Raw genomic sequence first — 19,784 nt, forward strand, 5'->3', positions numbered from 1 at the left:
AATTTATTTAATAATTATTTTAAGTTTGAATCAACATCTTCATTTTCAAGAAAATTAAATATTAATTCATTTTATTTTTCGTTTAATTAAACAAATTATATTTTGATTCTCGAGTGTGGTAATTACTTTAGGTTTGCAAAACTGTTGTCATTTCCGTTACATGTGTTTGCGCGCTTCCGTCCATTCATTTGACGCACGAATCAGTAATTCAACAAAAAGGCTTGGTTACAAAAGGTAAAACCAGAATCGTACAGTGTAAATATGTTATTAAGATGTATTAACAATCAGTGTTCCCGTCACCTAGAACACTTTCACTTCATTTCGTCGACTAATTTACGTATTTTCTCTTCAGTGAATTGCCTCGAAAAAACCGGCAGCTGATTTCCCTCTCGTGATCACCATTCTGAGACAATGGTACAGTTGGACGTTTCCCATTATGAATTCAATGAAAACATATTTATGTTGCAATATTTATTGAAAATTTCAAAGAATACTTCTAGCAGAATATTTGTATTTATAAAGTTAAGAAAAGGGGGGAGCAGTAGACAAAGCCACTGAAATATGTGTAGAACAAAATCTGGTATGATCAGTTTAAAAACACATAGATAGTGAAGCCAAGTTTACATGTGGCATAATGTTCCAGTAGTACTCTAAATAATGGTCCTTTTGTAAATGGTCATGGGGGTCACATATGATGTCTGCAAAGACAATATTGCAGCACATTTTGTCAGCCCTCAAAGTACCTTTTGAAACTAGGTGGTCTTTTGGCCACCAACCTTGAAATTTTAGTGACCAACACAAATTTTAGGTCACCAGCCAAACAAAAGTAGGTCGCCAGAAAAAATGTTATCACTAGTTCAAGTAATACCATATATTTTCATTTTGTCCAGGTCATTCATTTTTTTAAATTTTAGTGTGTTTTTGATTTTATTTCTTCATGTTTTCTGGTGTCCTTGTTCGTTAAAAAACTTGTCAAAAGTATTTGTTTTACTTTGTCTGCCATTACGGGGAATTAGAAACAATCGACGACAGGATACCTAAAATACCCATTTTGAAACACATTTTCTTCGATACTTGATAGGAAAATTTATATCTCATTAAATTGAATATTTCAATACATTCATATTGTACTCATAGACATTTCTTGAAAAAATTTAAGAAATTTACCTCATTTTAAAGAAGATATCGGCAAAAATCATTTTCAGCTCGGGGAAGTTGAGCTTGGCCTCGGGATACCCGAAATACCAACTCCCTTCATTTCATAAGTTAAATGTTTAGGAAATATAGGAAATATTCAAGTATGCTCGACCCAAATTTCTAGTTATAAAGGGAAATAGTGTACTTATGAAATTACAAATGTGTGTCAATCATCACTGAAGGATAACTTGGATCAGCTGATTTCCCTTTGATGATTATGAACCTGTAATAAAACTTTCCTTTACCTGTTCAGACAGTTACTAACACCTTATATCTGTTGTATTGCTTTTCTTTAATAAAAGAGAGTTAAGCACCAACTTCAGGAGATCCAGTTAGTTTGAATTTGAGGTTTTCTGTACCATTCTTACAAATCTGATTTTTTTTTTCATTTAAAACCATGAAAACAAGACAAGTGATTAACATAGTAAATTGTAAAAGTCAGTAAGTTGGTAGCACTTTATTTGCCAAGGCAATAAAAAGAAACATTTTTTTTACAAAAAAAAATGATAGGTTGGTTTGGTGAGTTATAACTTAAAGGTTGGTAGCCAGATGTGACCCTAAACTACTTAATCTAGAATCAAATTCTTTTCTTTAGCATTCTCCCACTCATGTTGTTTTTAATAAGTAAAGTACAGTTGACATACAGTGTAATACATGTACATCTTTACAGTACTTCAATAATGGAAACATCACCTTCTTACATGTACATGTTCAATGTAAAAAATAATTTGTCCAGTTATTTCTGTGTTACACCCAGTCATTCAGTTCTGAAAGCTGTCATTCAGGATGTTTAAATTGAACATGAAAGGCATTTACACCTGTTGCAGTATGTCTGGGATGTAGGAACTTGTTAGAAAATCTATTAAACATCATATTACATGTTGTTTTTTTTTTAACAGCAGTAGGATAATCAATGTCTAATGGCTGAATAGCTTTATACATTGATTGAAAATGTTATGCTTGATTATTATTATAAGCTAAATCATTACTAGCTTCAGTTGTATGAACATATTGTGAATTTGAAATCTATACTTCAACTTGAAGATTCTGTGTTTTCTTTCAGTTTTGATTGTATATCTATCTAAAGAACAAAATGCCTTCAGATGCAAAGAAAAGAAAAGATCAGAAAAAGAAAGATGCAGCAAAAAATAGAAATAAGAAAGGCCCAAAGGAAAATGGAGAAGCCGAAGAAGTGAATGGTGTTAATGGGGAAGTTACTGCCAATGGTATCAATGGACATGCAGGTATTATATTTATAGATAAGATAATCCATTTCTTGAACAACTTAAATGTATGGATATTTAAACGGTACTAATCTCCTTATGCCTTTAATATATGTATCATTTTAGAGAGGTGGTATGAACATTTTCCTTAAAATGATCAAATCAACATGGTCCAAATAATTAGAAAGAGTAATCAAGGGAACCAAGGTTATAGTGGTAATCAAAACAATGTAATCCAGGGACAAAGACCAGACATGGAAAACAGACATTCATAACAAAGAACATAAAGTAACTAAAATCATACATACAAAGTAACAAAAGTAAAACTCGGACTCCACTAAAAACTGGGAGCATGGACCAGGTGCACCGGTAGGGTAAGCGTCCTCTGCTTTTCTAGAAACACCCGCCGAGTTGCTCATAAAAAGTCAAGTCCGGGGTAGACAAACGAGGAAAGGAAAACTATGACCCGTTGAATACATCAGTTTTCATGGTGCTGATGGATACACCATAACGATCCACGAGTTCACGATGACAACCATAAAACTTCTGTAGTGATGACTTCAATCTTGTAGCAACATAACTCTGTTCCAGAAGCCTATTTCTTAGAGTTCTAGCACGATACAAAAAGTCTGCGTATGTTCGGCAAGCTCTGGCATAACGTATGATAGTGAAGGCTGCAATTTGGTTAGAACATATTATCCCAGACCTTGGTGCATTGAGGATTATTAAACTGGAGGTTCATTGACACATTGTGTCATGATTCCAGAATAATTCCTGTAGATATTGTGGGATTTGTGAGTTAGCTTGTCTAGTAGTACTTTTATTTTATCTAGATATTAAAAAAGAAGTCTGAAGGACAATATACATGTAACTTACACTTCCTTACTATTGGGCTATGTAGAAAATAAGGGATATGGTGAAGTGCAACAAATGCACCAGCATATAACCTAATTCAGTGATTTAGCTAGCGCTCGCCATTTTCGCCATTGACAAATGATTTTCGAAAGTGGTGAATTTTTCTCGTGCATGATTCGTCACTTGATATTTCGCTCCCCCAAAAAAAAATATCGGTAAAAAAGCCTCTGATGTTCCCATGACCACATAATTGACAACTTTATTACCTCTCCAAAGCCAATTAGGGTTTTACAATAAACAATCATGACCAATGTTTTGATTGCATCACCTTTGATCACACCTTGCTTGATCACCTGGTTGAGCCTAATTATCCCGACAAACAAATTAATTAACGGTAATAATTTGTTTGTTGAGCGCTGTGACACGTTCTCAAAGTACTCAAAGTGTCATCGTATGTATTTAAAATGGAAAGATGTTTGGATTTTTCAATCACAGTTCGAATCGCAACTATGTCCGCCATTACGAACTATTTTAGTTCGTCATCACATGACAACATACCTCAAGGTCAAAAGTCTAAAAATAAGTCAACTACTACAAATAGTCGCAGTGATCGACTATTAAAGTCAAAATTTAAACCAGAGTGGTCAAAGATATTTCCATGCATATACTACATAGATGGGGTGATGTACTGCCGTGACTGCCAAGATGCTGGACTTACCAATACATTTTCTATCGGAAGCAACGCATTCCTAAAAGATAATATACAGAAGCATATCAACACTGCTGATCATAAACGGGCAGTTCAGTTCTGATATGGGTTCTTTTGATTTTAAGATAGCTTTCACTTTGTGGTGCATGGCTAAGGACAGGAGGTTTATGCATTACTGATCAAGTAAACAGTGCTTTACATTCTTAGACACATGCCAACAATAGTAGCTGATGTATATAATTTTTAGATTTTTACACAATGATATGTATGACACAGTAACAAAGTATTTTTTTGCATTTTTTATTCATGAATAGTTGCTAATGTAGAAACTGTATGTTGTTATATATTTTTTATGAATATAAATTATCTGTTATTTATATACCAGTGCTGACATAGAAATGAACATGTTATTATTTATAATATAGTTGTTATAAGTATATGTATGAACATGCATGCTGATAAATTTGTGATGCGAAAAGAAAAAACAGTATTGAGATTTAGTCTTACGCAAAAGTGACTAATGGGTTGAAAATCCTGGCTAAATCCCTGCCTAATTTTAAAATAATTAATACTTTCAGAGGTCAAGAAATGTGTAAACACTCTTTTAAGTCAGCTCTGAAAGGCCCCCAACAACAAAAATAAGAAAATCAATGGTAATAGAACAAGGACACTTCTTCAAAATAAAAATAAAAAGCTAAATAACAAAACAGACACATCAAGGACCAACATGAGACTGAACAGGCACATAAGGCACACATTGCCAGCTTTGAAGATTTAACATATATCTTAATAAGAGACAGGTCTTTCTAATACATATCCTATATACCAATATTTACAGGTATGCACACATAAATAGTATAAAGTTCTATATTTTTGTTTTTTATTCAGTCAAAGAACTAGAAGATGAAATGGAAGCCATGACATTACTTGCCAAACACAGAGCTTGTACTGGGGTGCTAGCTTCTCACCCAGAAAGTCGTGATGTCCACATTCACAATCTATCTATTACATTTCATGGTGTAGTACTCCTTGAGGACACAAAGTTAGAACTTAATGTTGGTAGACGGTATGGACTGATTGGTCTCAATGGCTGTGGTAAGAATTGTCACATGTATTCTTAATTGAAGGTTTTTAATTGACTAGTTTTTTCAACCTTTTTAACTGATTTTTACCAAACTCAAATCAGCTGTTTTCCAAGTTCTTAAAACTAATTTTTATAGTTCATCATAGTGTTAGAAATTTATTAAAGTTAAAGGCAATAAGGTTTTTGGGATGTACAAATAGGTAATATATAAAAGCACTGGGTTGTTCTGAACCAGATTTGTTCAAAAGCATTGCTGACCTTTGGTTGTGTGTTTGACATTTGTTTATCAGTTATGGTTGATGTATTAATCTACTACTACATTTACAAACTGCTCACCAGTGTTTATATTGATCACATAAAATAACTGAGATATGGAAAATGGAAACACTTTATGCAGATGTCAGATAAACAAATAAATAGAAGTGGGCTTTCACAGTATTGAAAAAAAGACTAAGTATTTCATAACATATAAAATAATTTGTCTGCAGTCAATGAACATGTAGCAAACATAATAACATTCTCTTAACAAACTATGTTCTCAATATTCTTAATTCTTACTGTAGGAAAGTCTTCACTATTGTCTGCAATTGAAAACAGAGAGATCCCTATACCAGAACATGTAGACATTTATCACTTACGCAGAGAAATGCCTCCCAGTGAGAAGACAGCATTACAGGCTGTGTGTGATGTAGATAAGGAGAGAATAAAACTTGAACATGAAAGTGAAGTTCTCGCCACCAAAGATGATCAAGGTATGAAATACAAAAAATTATCTTCAAATGTCAGCCAGCCAGTCCACTTGTCACAAAAATTATTTCCAGTAGTGCTGGACTTTCAGACTTTTTTACTTGCGTACATGTATTTGTCAAAATAATGTACAATTGTTCTTCTGGACTAATTAAAGATTTAATGAGTTTGATATGAATTGTAAAGCTGTTTTAATATTGAAGTAGTAGAATAAAAAAACACGTTTTATGGAGCTGATGAAGATTTCTGTAAAGTGGTCTCAGAAAATGAAGGTTTCTGGGTCCTTATTATTTCTTCCCCAATAATTTCTTATTTCAAGCTATTACCAAAGTTTAATGTAATTTTGGTATACATGTGTGTGTACTTTAATTCACTATGAAATAAAATATTTTTTTTTACCATGGTACACGAAAAGTGGTGAATTATTATGTGATACCAGGAGTTACCCTCCATAAATTTGCACAGTTGTTAAGTATCATAAAATACAAGTTATGATTTATTATCAGCAAAAGGCAGAATGTAGTTTTTGTGTTAGGCCACTTTGAGCATATTGTGATTTTTTTTTTTTTTTTCACTAGGGTATCACCCAGTGTTCCATTAGTGCCCTACTTTTAGGTGTTACATTAATGCAAAAGTCAGTGCATGTATACATCATGATATGAAATGTAAAAAAAATGCTTTTCCATTATAAGAATTGTTGATTCAAGACAATAGGTATTGAGTCAAACACATTTTTGGGTGCATTTTGGAAGAGAAAAAAATTTCTATCCTTATACAAATATTTATTACTCAAAAACTGAAGCTAATTTCAGTAAAGATTCACAAATATCAATTTTTTTTATTTCTGAATATGTGTTGGTGTAAAATTTTCTTCCCTTTTCTTAATAGAATCTCACGACAGATTATTGGACGTATATGAACGCTTAGAAGAGATGGATTCAGACAAAGCTGCTATGAGAGCTTCTTTTATTCTCCATGGTCTAGGATTTACAAATGAGATGCAGGAAAAAAAAGTTAAAAACTTTTCTGGAGGATGGAGAATGAGAATAAGTTTAGCCAGAGCGCTGTTTATCAAACCGTCCTTATTACTGTTAGATGAACCGACCAATCATTTAGATCTGAATGCTTGTGTATGGTTGGAAAATGAACTTAAAAAGTAAGAACTTGTGTTTGAAAAAATAATTGAATGAGTTCATTTGTTGATGAAGGATTTTAAGTTGTTGAATACTCTGACAAGCAGCAATGTGATTTTTCTTATGATTTGCAGATTTCTGCTTTAACTAGTCTGGATTTTGCTTCCAGTTTTGTCAATTTTTGCTTCCCTGTTCCTCATACCTTATCCCTGTGCAACTCTCCTACAGATAAATTGTATGGTATGCTTTGAAAGATGTATTGATTTAGCTGAACAAAGTTACCAAATAATCATCCAAATGAAATACATAAAACAAAATTTGAGGTCTCGACAATAACTTCAGTAGTTCAAAATTAGCATATGTAGAGTTGAGAAGTATGATGACATAAAAGGCCGAGTTAGACTCTCCAGAAATAGATTGAGTTTATACATGATGTTCAAAACTCCTGAAGCAAAATATGAACTGATTTGTTAATTCTTAACAACATGCATTTACACCCATATTTTGAGGGACATAGTATACTGCTGTTTGTTCATCCATAAGTCATTTGATCACTAAAATATGTTTTGATGGATTTATGCAGAGTTTGACCAAAAATACTTAAGTATTTGTCAATTTAAGATCTATTATTTACTGGGAGATTAAGAATTTACGAAAATTAGAGTTGAGAAATATGATGACATAAAAGGCCGAGTTAGAGTGTTTAGACTCTCCAGAAATGGATTGAGTTTAAACATGATGTTCAAAACTCCTGAAGCGAAATATGAACTGATTTCTCAAGTCTCACAACATTTAAGAGACCAGGCTCTTTAAACTTTCTGATTACTAGAATGAAATTAAAAATCAATTATTATACCCTCACCAAGTAAATGGAATCACATTGTCTGTCTAGATTTTGTTATATTAAATTGATGGATTAATTTCAAATTTGGTATTTGGTGTTTTATAGATGGGCATACACTGTAAGCAGTTTCACTTTATGTCCATTATTAACTTGTTTGAGTTGGGGTATAATTACAAGGATTTCTGCTATTTCAAATCCAGATTTTGCCATTACAATGCATTTTTTAATGTATATTTATTTCCAGTTTTGCCTATTTCCGCTTTTTTTTGTTGACCTCGTAAAATCTTCTCTGTAATTAGCAGGACACTTCGGGCATCTTTGTGTTTTGTTCGAAGGATCTTCCTTGATTGTATGTTTTTGTTGTTCTTGTATTGCTAAGATTAAGACAGTGGATCCTCAGCCTAATAACAAACAAGACACCCATCTTAGTTCATCATACTTGTACATGTACATTTGAAAATTGTTGAATGTTCTGAGTTTAATAACAATATTTTTAAATTCTGTTTCTTAATAAAATCAATCCGAGAAGTGATATGAATAAAAATGAATACCTTGACGAGTTCTGTGACACTTTAAAATCAATATTCAAGGAAATATTTTTTTGAACAATGTCATTATGAAGATAAAGATACAAAACAATTAGAATTAGGTAGTGTGTTTTTTTCACTCATGGTTACATAAAAACTGGACTGATCTGTAGATACTAGAGGCTGGTGACAGGGAATCTATGAATTGGTGCCTTGTTTTAACCATTTCTTATACAAGTCAGTTTCATTTACGTAATGTAATATATTAATAAGATTAAAATTTTTATTTTCAGTTACTCAAGAATACTAGTAATGATCTCCCATTCTCAAGATTTCCTGAATGGAGTTTGCACAAATATTATACACATGCAGAACATTAAGCTTAAATATTATGGTGTAAGTAACAGGAAACTTGTAGAAATTTTATTCCTTTCCAAAAAAGGCACATTGATTTAAAGTACATGCAATGCCTCAAATTATGACTTGACTTAGTTTTTCTTTTTTTTAATGAAAACTGAATTAAAAAAAAAAATAATTGTACTACTTTTCAATTGGCTCATGAAGGTTGCTATAACAAGTGTAATTGAAGTATCATTTCAAATATGTGGCTTTAACAAGTACAATTCAGAACTAATATCAGTTTTAAAAAAGGCATTTGTTTAAAAGCTGGAAAACCTCTGGGCTAGGAAAAAGTTTTATGGATGAAATGATGATAATTATAGGATAATTTATTGGAAAGAGTGAATAACCAAAATATGATCACGAGTGCTGAAGAACACCTAGATTTAAAGAGTGAAGGGAATTTGTTCCACGACCAGTTCAATCTTAATGTGTTCTTGACACAAGTAATTATATTTTGTTTATTCATGATAACCAATTGATTATTTTATTTATTATATAGTTTTTCTTCCTTATTTAATGCTATTTTCAACATAAAATTCAAATTTAGTGAAAGGGTGGATTTATATACATGTTTTGATGTTTTGTGACGTTGTGGTGGGAGAAAGCCAGAGTGTTAAATAACCGAATTTATTTCACAGGGTGAATTATGAAAAATATTTATACAGGGAACATACATGTAGGTAAATCACTGCTTTCTATATAATAAATGTTAGTAATATGTATCTTAGCCTTTGTGTATGATTAAACATAGAGAATATACATCAACACCTCTAATATACTTACACTATGAGCCTCCCCCCATTTTTTTTCATTTACTGCTTATGTATTTCACACGTAAATTTGTTATCTACAGGGTAACTATGACACATTCATGCAGACTAGAATGGAGTTAGAAGAGAATCAGATGAAAAAGTACAAATGGGAGCAAGATCAAATTGCTCATATGAAGGTGAGATTGAAGACTTGCATTTGAAATCATCAAGAAAGTATAATCTGCTAAGTTTGAAAACGGGCATAAAAATTATAATTGAATGGTTAACTGAAATGTCTGTAATATCTGCCATAGCAAGTTAAACCATGATCACTCAATCAATGAAAAGAACAAAAAATTAAACCCCTAAAATGCAGAGAAGTTTACTATGTTGATAAAGATTTCAGATCATAACCTCAGTTTTTGTTTTGTTTTATAGAATTATATTGCAAGATTTGGTCACGGAAGTGCTAAGTTAGCCAGACAAGCTCAAAGTAAAGAAAAAACACTCAAGAAAATGGTTGATGCTGGGCTGACTGAAAAAGTCTCACAAGATAAAGTAAGTGATGAATTTTCAATTTCCAATAACATAAATGGTGTTAGTGACAATTTAAAAATGTGAAAATGTAACATTTAACATGTTACTGATTCATAATCATTTAAATGTAGTTGGAGTAAAATAGCTTGTATCAATTTAATTGTTTCTTTCAATTTCTTGGCATCCCTGAAACATTTACCTCGTTTTCACTAATCCCCATGTCATTTGACAGATTAGAATGAAACTTTACAATTAATGAATTCAACATTTGAATCGAAGACACATTTTAATTTTGTATGAATTTAAGTTGTGAGGTATTGTCACATTAAAAAAAGGGGGAGACTTGTCTATAAATATCTGGTAGCAATGGATACTGTCCAACCAAATTGTGAAATAGTTCTACTTGTATTAACTTCCTGATTTGTTTATACAGGTTCTATGTTTTTCATTCCCACCGTGTGGGAAGATTCCCCCTCCTGTTATTATGGTACAACATGTCAGTTTCCGATATGAGGAAAATAAGGTAGTTATTATATTCATAAATTCAATTTAAAGTATTGATAACTTTGCAGTTCACATTTATAATAGGAATTGTGTTATTTTTTTCAGAATTGTGAGTCTTTCTTTTTTAGTTCTCTAAATTGTATTTATATGATATAGTTATAAGTTGAAATATAATTTGTCTTTTGACCAGGTAAGACAGGTATTTTACTCAATGTGGATTAACCAGCAGATTTGATGTTTTCCTTAGAAATCTAAGAAATGTTCAGGCTTAACTTAAACATGGTCGACACTCGACACTACCAGTAGCCTGTGCCTCTGTAAATTTTGATAAGTAGTTCTTTGGGCTACCTAAATTAATTCTTAAAATTTTTATTAGTTCTAAAAACAGGACCGCACAATGATTTTGAGGACTACCGAATTTATCTATTAGAAAGTAATTGTGGGCTACCTAGCATGAAAAGTTAGTGTCAAACAATGTTAAACACTTAGAAACAGAATGTTGGACCAAACCAATCACTATTTTGTCTGTAACACAAGACTTCAAGTGACTGTAGTATTATTATTATTCAGCCTTGGATTTATAGAGATCTAGATTTTGGTTTTGATCTGGATACTAGGATTGCCTTGGTAGGACCTAATGGTGCTGGCAAATCTACGTTATTGAAACTTATAGTTGGTGAGGTTAGTATATCAAATAAACTCGGTAATTACTCATTACTGTGGCTTGAAATTTTAACACATTCTCCCTGTAGGTATGTTAAGTGGTTGGATTCATTTTTGGAAAAATGTGGCAACAACTTCCTGTTTACTTGGGACTTTATTTTCCTTATATTGTGATTGAAAGCGGGGGTATCACTAGTGAGCCATTGCTCACAGATTTCTTGTTTAATAGACTTGGTAAATTCCTTTGATTTCTACACAATTATAAAGCTTGTATTTCCAACTAGTTCTAACACTGTAAATGGTGAAAGTTTGTGGCAGTTCCATTTTCATGGTAAGATATATTAAAATTCCTGAATATTTTCTTTGAAGAACTGTTTGATATAATTTGAGGAACAATTAAAAATTTTAAACTGTGAAAGTTGATTGATTGTGTCAACAGTGAAAAAGATGGAGCAAAATTTTCCCGTTTTACAGTACTAGAAATCAAGACAACTGCACCTGTATCATATTGTCTGTGGCAGATGATTTTACTGTGGTTACCTTGTAGTATGCTAAAAATCACACCCAACAAAATTAATTTAGTAGCTGATGAACACCTATGGCGAGGTGAGCTATTGCCATCACTGAAAACTTGCCATGAAAACTTATTTATTCAACGGGTCATAGTTTTCCTTTCCTTGTTTGTCTACCCCGGACTTGACTTTTTATGAGCAACTCTAGAAAAGCAGAGGACACTTACCCTACCGGTGCACCTGGTCCATGCTCCCAGTTTTTAGTGGAGTCCGAGTTGCTCATTTGCTTTTGTTACTTTGTATGTATGATTTTAGTTACTGTATGTTCTTTGTTGTGTATGTCTGTTTTCTATGTCTGGTCTTTGTCCCTGGATTACATTGTTTTGATTCCCGCTATAACCTTGGTTCCCTTGATTACTCTTAGCGTCCATCGTCGTCGTCAACAATTATAAAAAACTCTTCTTCTCTGAAACTACTTGATTGATTAGAACCAAACTTGGTATGATTGTTCCTTGGGGTATCCTGCATAGAACTGGTATGGGGATTTTTGATTAGTCGAAAAACATGGCCGCTGTTACTAAAAATAGAACATAGGAGTCAGACAGTAGTTTTTCAACGATATCTCCAAAACTGTTAGGTTTAACTAAATTCTGACAGGGTTAAAGTGTTCAGCATGATAAGATCTATCTCTGGTCAATTTTGGTTTTAATCTTGGTAAGCCATGTAGGAGTTATTGCCCCTTTTCAACGATTTTTGCTTTTTTTAGTGTTATTTCTTTCAAAAGTCTTCTCCTCCGACACTACTTGACCTATTGAAACCAAACTTGATATGAATGTTCCTTGGGGTATCCTGTATAGAACTGATGTGGGGATTTTTAATTTGTCAAAGAACATGGCCACCGTTACTAAAAATAGGACATAGGGGTCAGACAGTAGTTTTTCACATATATCTCCAAAACCGTTAGGTTTAACTAAATTCTGACATAGGCTAAAAGTGTTCAGCGTGATAAGATCTGTCTATGGTCAAATTTTGGTTTTGAACTGTTGAGTCATGTTGGGATATTGCCTTTTTTCAACGATTTTTGCTATTTTAAATGTTGTTTCTTTCAAAAATCTTCTCCTCTGACATTATTTGATCAATTTGAAACGAACTTGGTATGAATGTTCTTTGGTGTATCCTGCATAGAACTGATCTTGGGATTTTTGATCAGAAAATAGAACATACAGTGTAGGGGGCAGACAGTAGTTTTTCACATATATCTCCCAAACCGTTAGGTTTAGCCAAATTCTTCCAATAGCTGAAATGATCCTTATTATTAGTACTACAAAAGTTTTCGGTGATAAAAGTTGTCAGATGAGGTCTCAGTATCCACTTATAAAGTTTCCATTACTTTACATGTTAAACAAGTAATTTTAAATGTTTCACTGTGAATTCCCAAGACAAATGACACATGAAAAATAAGGCTTTCAAAATCATTATTCTAATGGTATGATGACCTTAGAAATTCTTCACAAAATTTACTTGAATAAAAAATACTGAAAATCAACATTTTTACCTTTTCTGCTGACAGCATGAAGACAAATTACTCGCACATATAAACAATATTCATACACTTTTGTAGTAAATTACAAAAATGATTTTGAAGTATACATTCTCAGCTTTATTTTAACAACTTTTGATCAGAATACACACAAATAATGCATATTTCTAGATTTAGTGTGTTTTTGGTACTGCATAAGGTGGGGGTTGGCCATTTAACCCGGAAGTGGTTAAAGAGACCTGACTCCTTGTAAGAGTTATTGCCCTTGAAGTGGAAAAAATGACATTTTTTAGTCAATATCTTGAAAACTGATAGATTAAAAGAAACTTTCAATTTATGAAATGATCTTTATGATAAGCCCTATCAAAGACTTCTTGAGACAAAATTGTTGGAAAACTTGTTAAATTTATTGCCTTTGAAAGGCAAAATTCAACCAGGTGGGCAATTCAGGCTCCTGGGAGCCTCTTGTTTAAGTTCTAAATTAATAGTTAGAAAAGTAATCATTTTATCAATTATAATGTTTTCTCCATATTTCTTCCTCAATTTCATGCCTTTTAACTATTATTGTGAACCATTTGTAAGATTACTCTAATATGATTTGAATAATTATTGGTTTAACGTTTGCCCTTCTTGGAAAGAAAGCTCTTGTTTTTTACTTTTTTGTTCCAAAGTTATGTTAATAAGTGCTATAGCAAAGTTGGCGAAAATGAATCTAATTATATTTTTTTTTAAATCACAGTTAATACCAACGGAAGGTTTAATCAGAAGAAATACACATTTAAAAATTGGAAGATATCACCAGGTAGGTAATTAATATTATGGAACTATTAGGAATGATAGAAATTACATAGTTTCTTTGTCTGCAACAGATTTATATTTCATTGTCAAGTGTTTCCCACAGGAAAATACATGTAGCCATGTCAGTAGATACATGTATGTGTTAAAAAGTATGTTATGTGACGATAGAGAAGTAAATGCAGTAAAATTCTATAAAAAAAAAAACAAAAAAACTTGGTGATCTTATGATAATTTTTTTTTAATGAGTTTCAATGGTAGTTCCAATGCAGGATTTAAAGAGATTTACATGTCTGTGTTAGCCTTAGTAGAAAATTTACATTAGTCACACTGTTATAGAAACAAGGAAAATGACAAATATTGTGGCTAATGTCCAATGGATTTGAATAGGCCATCTTCAAAATTTAATGAGTCACATTCAAGCTATAGCAATTGGCTAATTGATTAAAGAGTGGGTATGGGTTTATTAATGCCTGAATAAATAACTAGTTTCATATTTTCTTATGCTGCCAAATTTAGAAAACTGTGTTAAATAATCCTTTCAGATTTAGAAGTAATGCAGTCTGAATGAGAAATTGCATTGATTTGTATCTTTCATTTATATGAAATCGCTGTGCAGTAAATTTCCATGTTTCTGTTTTTTCTATTTGTAGCATTTAGCTGAAGCATTAGATCTTGATCTGTCAGCCTTACAGTATATGATGAAGTGTTTCCCAGAAGTTAAAGAGAGAGAAGACATGAGAAGGATTATAGGACGCTTTGGTCTTACTGGACAACAGCAGGTAAATCGTTAGAACGTTTATAGGATGCTTTGGTCTTACTGGACAACGGCAGGTAAGACATGAGAAGGATTATAGGACGCTTTGGTCTTACTGGACAACAGCAGGTAAACCGTTAGAACGTCTATAGGACGCTTTGGTCTTACTGGACAATAGCAGGTAAACCGTTAGAACGTCTATAAGACGCTTAGGTCTTTCTGGACAACAGCAGGTAAACTGTCAGAACGTCTATAGGACGCTTTGGTCTTACTGGACAACAGCAGGTAAACCGTTAGAACGTCTATAGGACGCTTTGGTCTTACTGGACAACAGCAGGTAAACCGTTAGAACGTCTATAAGACGCTTAGGTCTTTCTGGACAACAGCAGGTAAACTGTCAGAACGTCTATAGGACGCTTTGGTCTTACTGGACAACAGCAGGTAAACCGTCAGAACGTCTATAGGACGCTTTGGTCTTACTGGACAACAGCAGGTAAACCGTCAGAACGTCTATAGGACGCTTTGGTCTTACTGGACAACAGCAGGTAAACTGTCAGAACGTTTATAGGACGCTTTGGTCTTACTGGACAACAGCAGGTAAACCGTTAGAACGTCTATAGGATGCTTTGGTCTCACTGGACAACAGCAGGTAAACCGTTAGAACGTTTATAGGATGCTTTGGTCTCACTGGACAACAGCAGGTAAGACAACAGAATGTTTATAGGACACTTTGGTCTCACTGGACAGCAGCAGGTAAGCCATGAGAATGTTTATAGGATGCTTTGGTCTCACTGGACAACAGTAGGTAAGCTGTTAAAAGGATTATAGTATGCTTTGGTCTCACTGGACAACATCATGTAAGCCGTTAAAAGGATTATAGGATGCTTTGGTCTCACTGGACATCATCAGGTATTACATCAGGTTTTAGTGCAAGTGTTTGATAAATCTTACTGCATGTTATTCTCAAACATTCATGTAAAAAAAGGCGGGACTGACAGTATATTCCTGTTTTCAAGAAATTTCCCATAATTATCAGAAAATGTGTTCGTCAATAATTTCATGCTTTTCTTAGGTTTTACACTACAGAATGATTTTATATATTATATGTGTATATACATGTACATGTGACTATGATTAATTTTTCAGCTCATAATGTTAATCCTGCAAACTCCCTTTGTTTTACAGTCCAGAAGTGTTGTTTTTGTGAGCTAGCACAAAAAAGAACTAGCTCAGCATGTTGGAATAGTACAAAGGATTGTCTGTATGATCAGTCAGTCGTTCTTATCCAGAAATGCATGAAATTTCTGCCATAGGACATCGAACCATAATCAGTCAGTCCATCAGATGTGTTATTAGTAGCAAAACAGCATTCACAACCTCATGTTTAAACAGACTAATTTTCTATTATTTCAGATTTGCCCTATCAGAAACTTGTCTGATGGACAGAGATGTCGTGTAACATTTGCATGGTTAGCCTGGCAGAATCCCCATATTTTGTTACTTGACGAACCTACCAATCATTTAGATATAGAGACTATAGATGCTCTAGCTGATGCTATCAATGATTTTGAAGGAGGATTGATATTAGTTAGCCACGACTTCAGATTGATATCACAGGTACTTTAATTACATAAGTTGAAAGAAAAAGCATACTATATTGCAGTTAATTTTTGTGGGGTGCTAATTTTGGCAGTTTTTTTGTTTTTGTTTTTTGTTTTTTGTTTTGTTTTTTTTTTTTGGCTTAGTTACTTAGTGCAACACTTATCATCTTCCAAAAATGTTCACTTTCTTTACATATGTTACTATGGAAAGTGAGAGCAACAGTTATGATATTATATAACGAGAATGGATGTGGTGAGTATAAGATACAACAGACCCACAGTAGACATGATAAATTTCAACAAATGCACCAGCATGTAACTAAATAGATCACCAAATGGTCTTCAATAAGTGTAAACACACCTATAAATAAGCTCTGATAGGCCCTGACAACAGAAGTAATGAAATCCACAATAACAGAACGATGACACTTAGTTCTTCTAAGAATTTCCATGAAATCACCTTTTTAGCTCACCTGGCCGTAGGCCAAGTGAGCTTATGCCATCACTTGGTGTCCATCGTCGTCATGGACAAATTTTAAAAAATCTTCTCCTCTGAAACTACTGGACTGACAGGTTTTAAACTTGGCATGATTGTTCCTTAGGGTGTTATGCACAAAATGACGGTTTGGATTTTTGATCCATGAAAAAACATGGCTGCTGTTACTAAAAATAGAACATAGAGGTCAGATGGCAGTTTTTTGCCAATAACTCAAAAACCGTTGCCATTAGCAAATTTCTGGCTGGGTAATATTGTTCAGCATCATGAGATGGACCTATGCCAAAATTTTCAAAACAATTGGTCAACTGATGTAGGAGTTAACGGCCCCTGAAACAGTTTTTCTTTGCATTCTTTGCATGTGCAACATTGAAAATCTTCTCAAAATCCATTGCACAGAATTAGATGAAAGTTGGCATTTATGTTTGTAAGGGTATCACACACAAAATGATCGTTGGGATTGTTGATTCATGAAAAAGAATATGCGGCCGTTACTGAAAATAGAACGTAGGGGTCAGATGGCAGTTTTTTGCAAGTAATTCAAAAACCGTTGCCTTTAGCAAATTTCTGTCAGGGTTATATTGTTCAGCATCACGAGATGGACCTATGTCAAAATTTTCAAAACGATTGGTCAACTTATGTAGGAGTTACGACCCCTGAAACAGTTTTTTTTTTCTTTGAAAACTTTGAAAATCTCAAAATCCATTGCACAGAATTCAATGAATTCTGGTTCAGGTCATGAAAATGCTATGAATAATTTTAGTTGATTTTAACTTAGCCTGTCTCATTCCTCAAGTTTTTCAAGTAAGCAAATGGTTAACCAGGTGAGTGATTCAGGCTCTCTTGAGCCTCTAGTTCATTTTTTATTTCATTTTGTATTTCATTCAGAAGTCTGTTCGAAAAGTAATGTAATTGATATTTTTGTCTTTGTAATCTATTACAAAAACTTCTCCCTGTCAAAGATAAAGGGGAGAAGTAAGCACAAACAAGGAGTTTTTTTCTCATTTCTCCCTGTAGAGTAGGCCCTGTGAACCTGTACACTCAACATTTCTATCTATGTAATTTCTGTTTAAAGGTTGTGGATGAAATCTGGATTTGTGAGAAAGAGACCGTAACAAAATGGGAAGGTGACATTTTCTCCTACAAAGAGAACCTCACCAAAAAAGTGAAGAAAGAAAATGCTAAGATGATGAAATCTATATGATGGATTGTTCTAGGATTTTGTAATTAAATGTGATATTTATTGACAATTTATTCTCCAATTTTTATGCAGGTGTAAAAACTTGTCAATTTTACTCTGTAAGTGTGAGTCGGGTGTAATCAAACACAGAGATGAGTGATCTCAGGGAAAATGAGCAGTATGCCAGAGGTCAAAGGTCAGGATGAGTTGAATGTTGCAGTTGTGATAAAGCATTTCAGATGAAATTGTATCGAGGCCTTTTAAGTTGTTCTCCCACTATATCTGTCAAGTATTTGGCAATATAAGCCTAATAAGTGAAAAAAAGGTTAACTCTGTGAGGCATCTGTGCATATTGATTAATGCATTGGTAATGTGTATTTTATTCTTTCAGTCATGCTTTAATGCGTGTTAAATATTTATCATTTAGAAGTAATTTTTTGACTGAATTTTTTCTGTTTTTATGTATTGTCGATAGAAGATTTGACTTGCTTACATGTAGTTACATATAAAGTCTTGAAAAATAAGAAAAAAAGAAAAAAAAACACAAAAAATGTTTCTTGTTTTATCTTATAAAAAGTATTGGATTTTTTTTTTATTAAAAACATGAATTGGTACTAGGATGAACCAATAAAAACTATTAAAAACAGATGGTAGTAAGAATGCTTTCCACTGATTGTACAGTGAAATCTATCTGAACTGAACCAAAATCTATGAATCTTTCTAATCCAAATACTCCTTTTTTTACCAGTTTGAATGTATTTTGAACCTCTAATATGTGGACACCTGTCTGAACCAAATAAATTATAAAGTTATAAAGGGGTTGAGTTGAACAGGTTTCACTATTTATATTTATTTTATCAGAACAATCTGTATTCAAATGAACAAAGGAAATGCCAGATTACCTTCAACTGTTTTTGTACTGTTTTTGCCTACAAAATTTTGGGCATGTAGTTATTTTTGTGTTCATCCACTTTACCTTCTGTGTGCTGCTTTTATGGGTGTTTACCTTTGAGGCCCATTTGTGTAAATAGTGTCTAAAACCAAATGAAAAAATTGTATTAATGCTTATCTTAAAAACTCATTGGCAGAAATAAAAGAACTCTAACAAGATTTTTTCAAAAGTTTCTAAAATTGTTAAATAAAGCTTTAGAAAAAAAAAACAACAATAGTCGACCATACAATAGGTTTTACATGTGTTGTAATGAATTATTTTGTGAGTTAAATGAGCTGATATAAATGATAAATACCTCAAGATCTATGATATTTTGATTTTACTAGTAATGTACTGGATATGATTTGATTAATTTTGATAGATTCTTAGGGTATTTTATAACTGCTTATATTAACTGATCTGTGGTATTTACAAACTAATGTTTTTAACAACTATGTACATCAAAAGACTATTTATTTAATTTTATTCCTCATTGGAAAGCTGCAATAAATACACTGGAAATTTTTTTAATGGTTCTGTTTTAAAATGTAGTTTTATAGATGGTGTTATTCTGGTTGATCCTGAATAAGTTAATACTTTCTGATGTATTTTTTGTGATTGTCTGTAGACACTAATTACTTGAGTATAAGTACACAGATCTTTATGAAATTATACCACATTGTACCACAAAAGGTAGCTTTGGATTGATTTTGGGGGTTGTGACTTGAACCATTTAGGAATTAGGGCCAGAAAGAAGCATTTTCATGATTTCTGGGCAATTACTTGATTACTAGT

General features: G+C 32.8%; 1 protein-coding gene across 2 annotated transcripts; it reads left to right on the forward strand.

Moving 5' to 3' along the window:
• Positions 1–172: 172 nt before the first annotated feature.
• On the forward strand, positions 173–19,515 carry LOC148603549 (ATP-binding cassette sub-family F member 2-like). Of its 2 annotated transcripts, none has more exons than XM_088552520.1 (14): positions 173–255; positions 2,261–2,441; positions 4,873–5,079; positions 5,632–5,820; positions 6,704–6,971; positions 8,613–8,715; positions 9,575–9,670; positions 9,912–10,031; positions 10,444–10,533; positions 11,085–11,195; positions 13,969–14,031; positions 14,678–14,806; positions 16,195–16,398; positions 17,954–19,515. In XM_088552520.1, exons 2-14 carry the CDS (start codon positions 2,291–2,293, stop codon positions 18,080–18,082), a joined length of 1,860 nt encoding a protein of 619 aa, XP_088408646.1. In that variant the 5' UTR covers positions 173–255; positions 2,261–2,290; the 3' UTR covers positions 18,083–19,515. The 2 variants fall into 2 exon arrangements, with proteins under 2 accessions (XP_088408646.1, XP_088408645.1); XM_088552519.1 differs by having other exon boundaries at positions 173–234.
• Positions 19,516–19,784: the final 269 nt, after the last annotated feature.

This window comes from Perna viridis, chromosome 11 (assembly GCF_037379345.1).
Source record: "Perna viridis isolate PV_CMFRI_1.1 ecotype Kerala chromosome 11, ASM3737934v1, whole genome shotgun sequence".
Classification (NCBI taxonomy): Eukaryota; Metazoa; Mollusca; class Bivalvia; order Mytilida; family Mytilidae; genus Perna; species Perna viridis.

Coding starts and splice junctions, on each gene's coding strand:
- LOC148603549 (XM_088552520.1), top strand. CDS start 2,291: ATGCCTTCAGATGCAAAGAAAAGAAAAGATCAGAAAAAGAAAGATGCA. Junction 10,032..10,443: donor AAAAAGTCTCACAAGATAAA/GTAAGTGATGAA, acceptor TTGTTTATACAG/GTTCTATGTTTTTCATTCCC. Junction 10,534..11,084: donor TCCGATATGAGGAAAATAAG/GTAGTTATTATA, acceptor ATTATTATTCAG/CCTTGGATTTATAGAGATCT.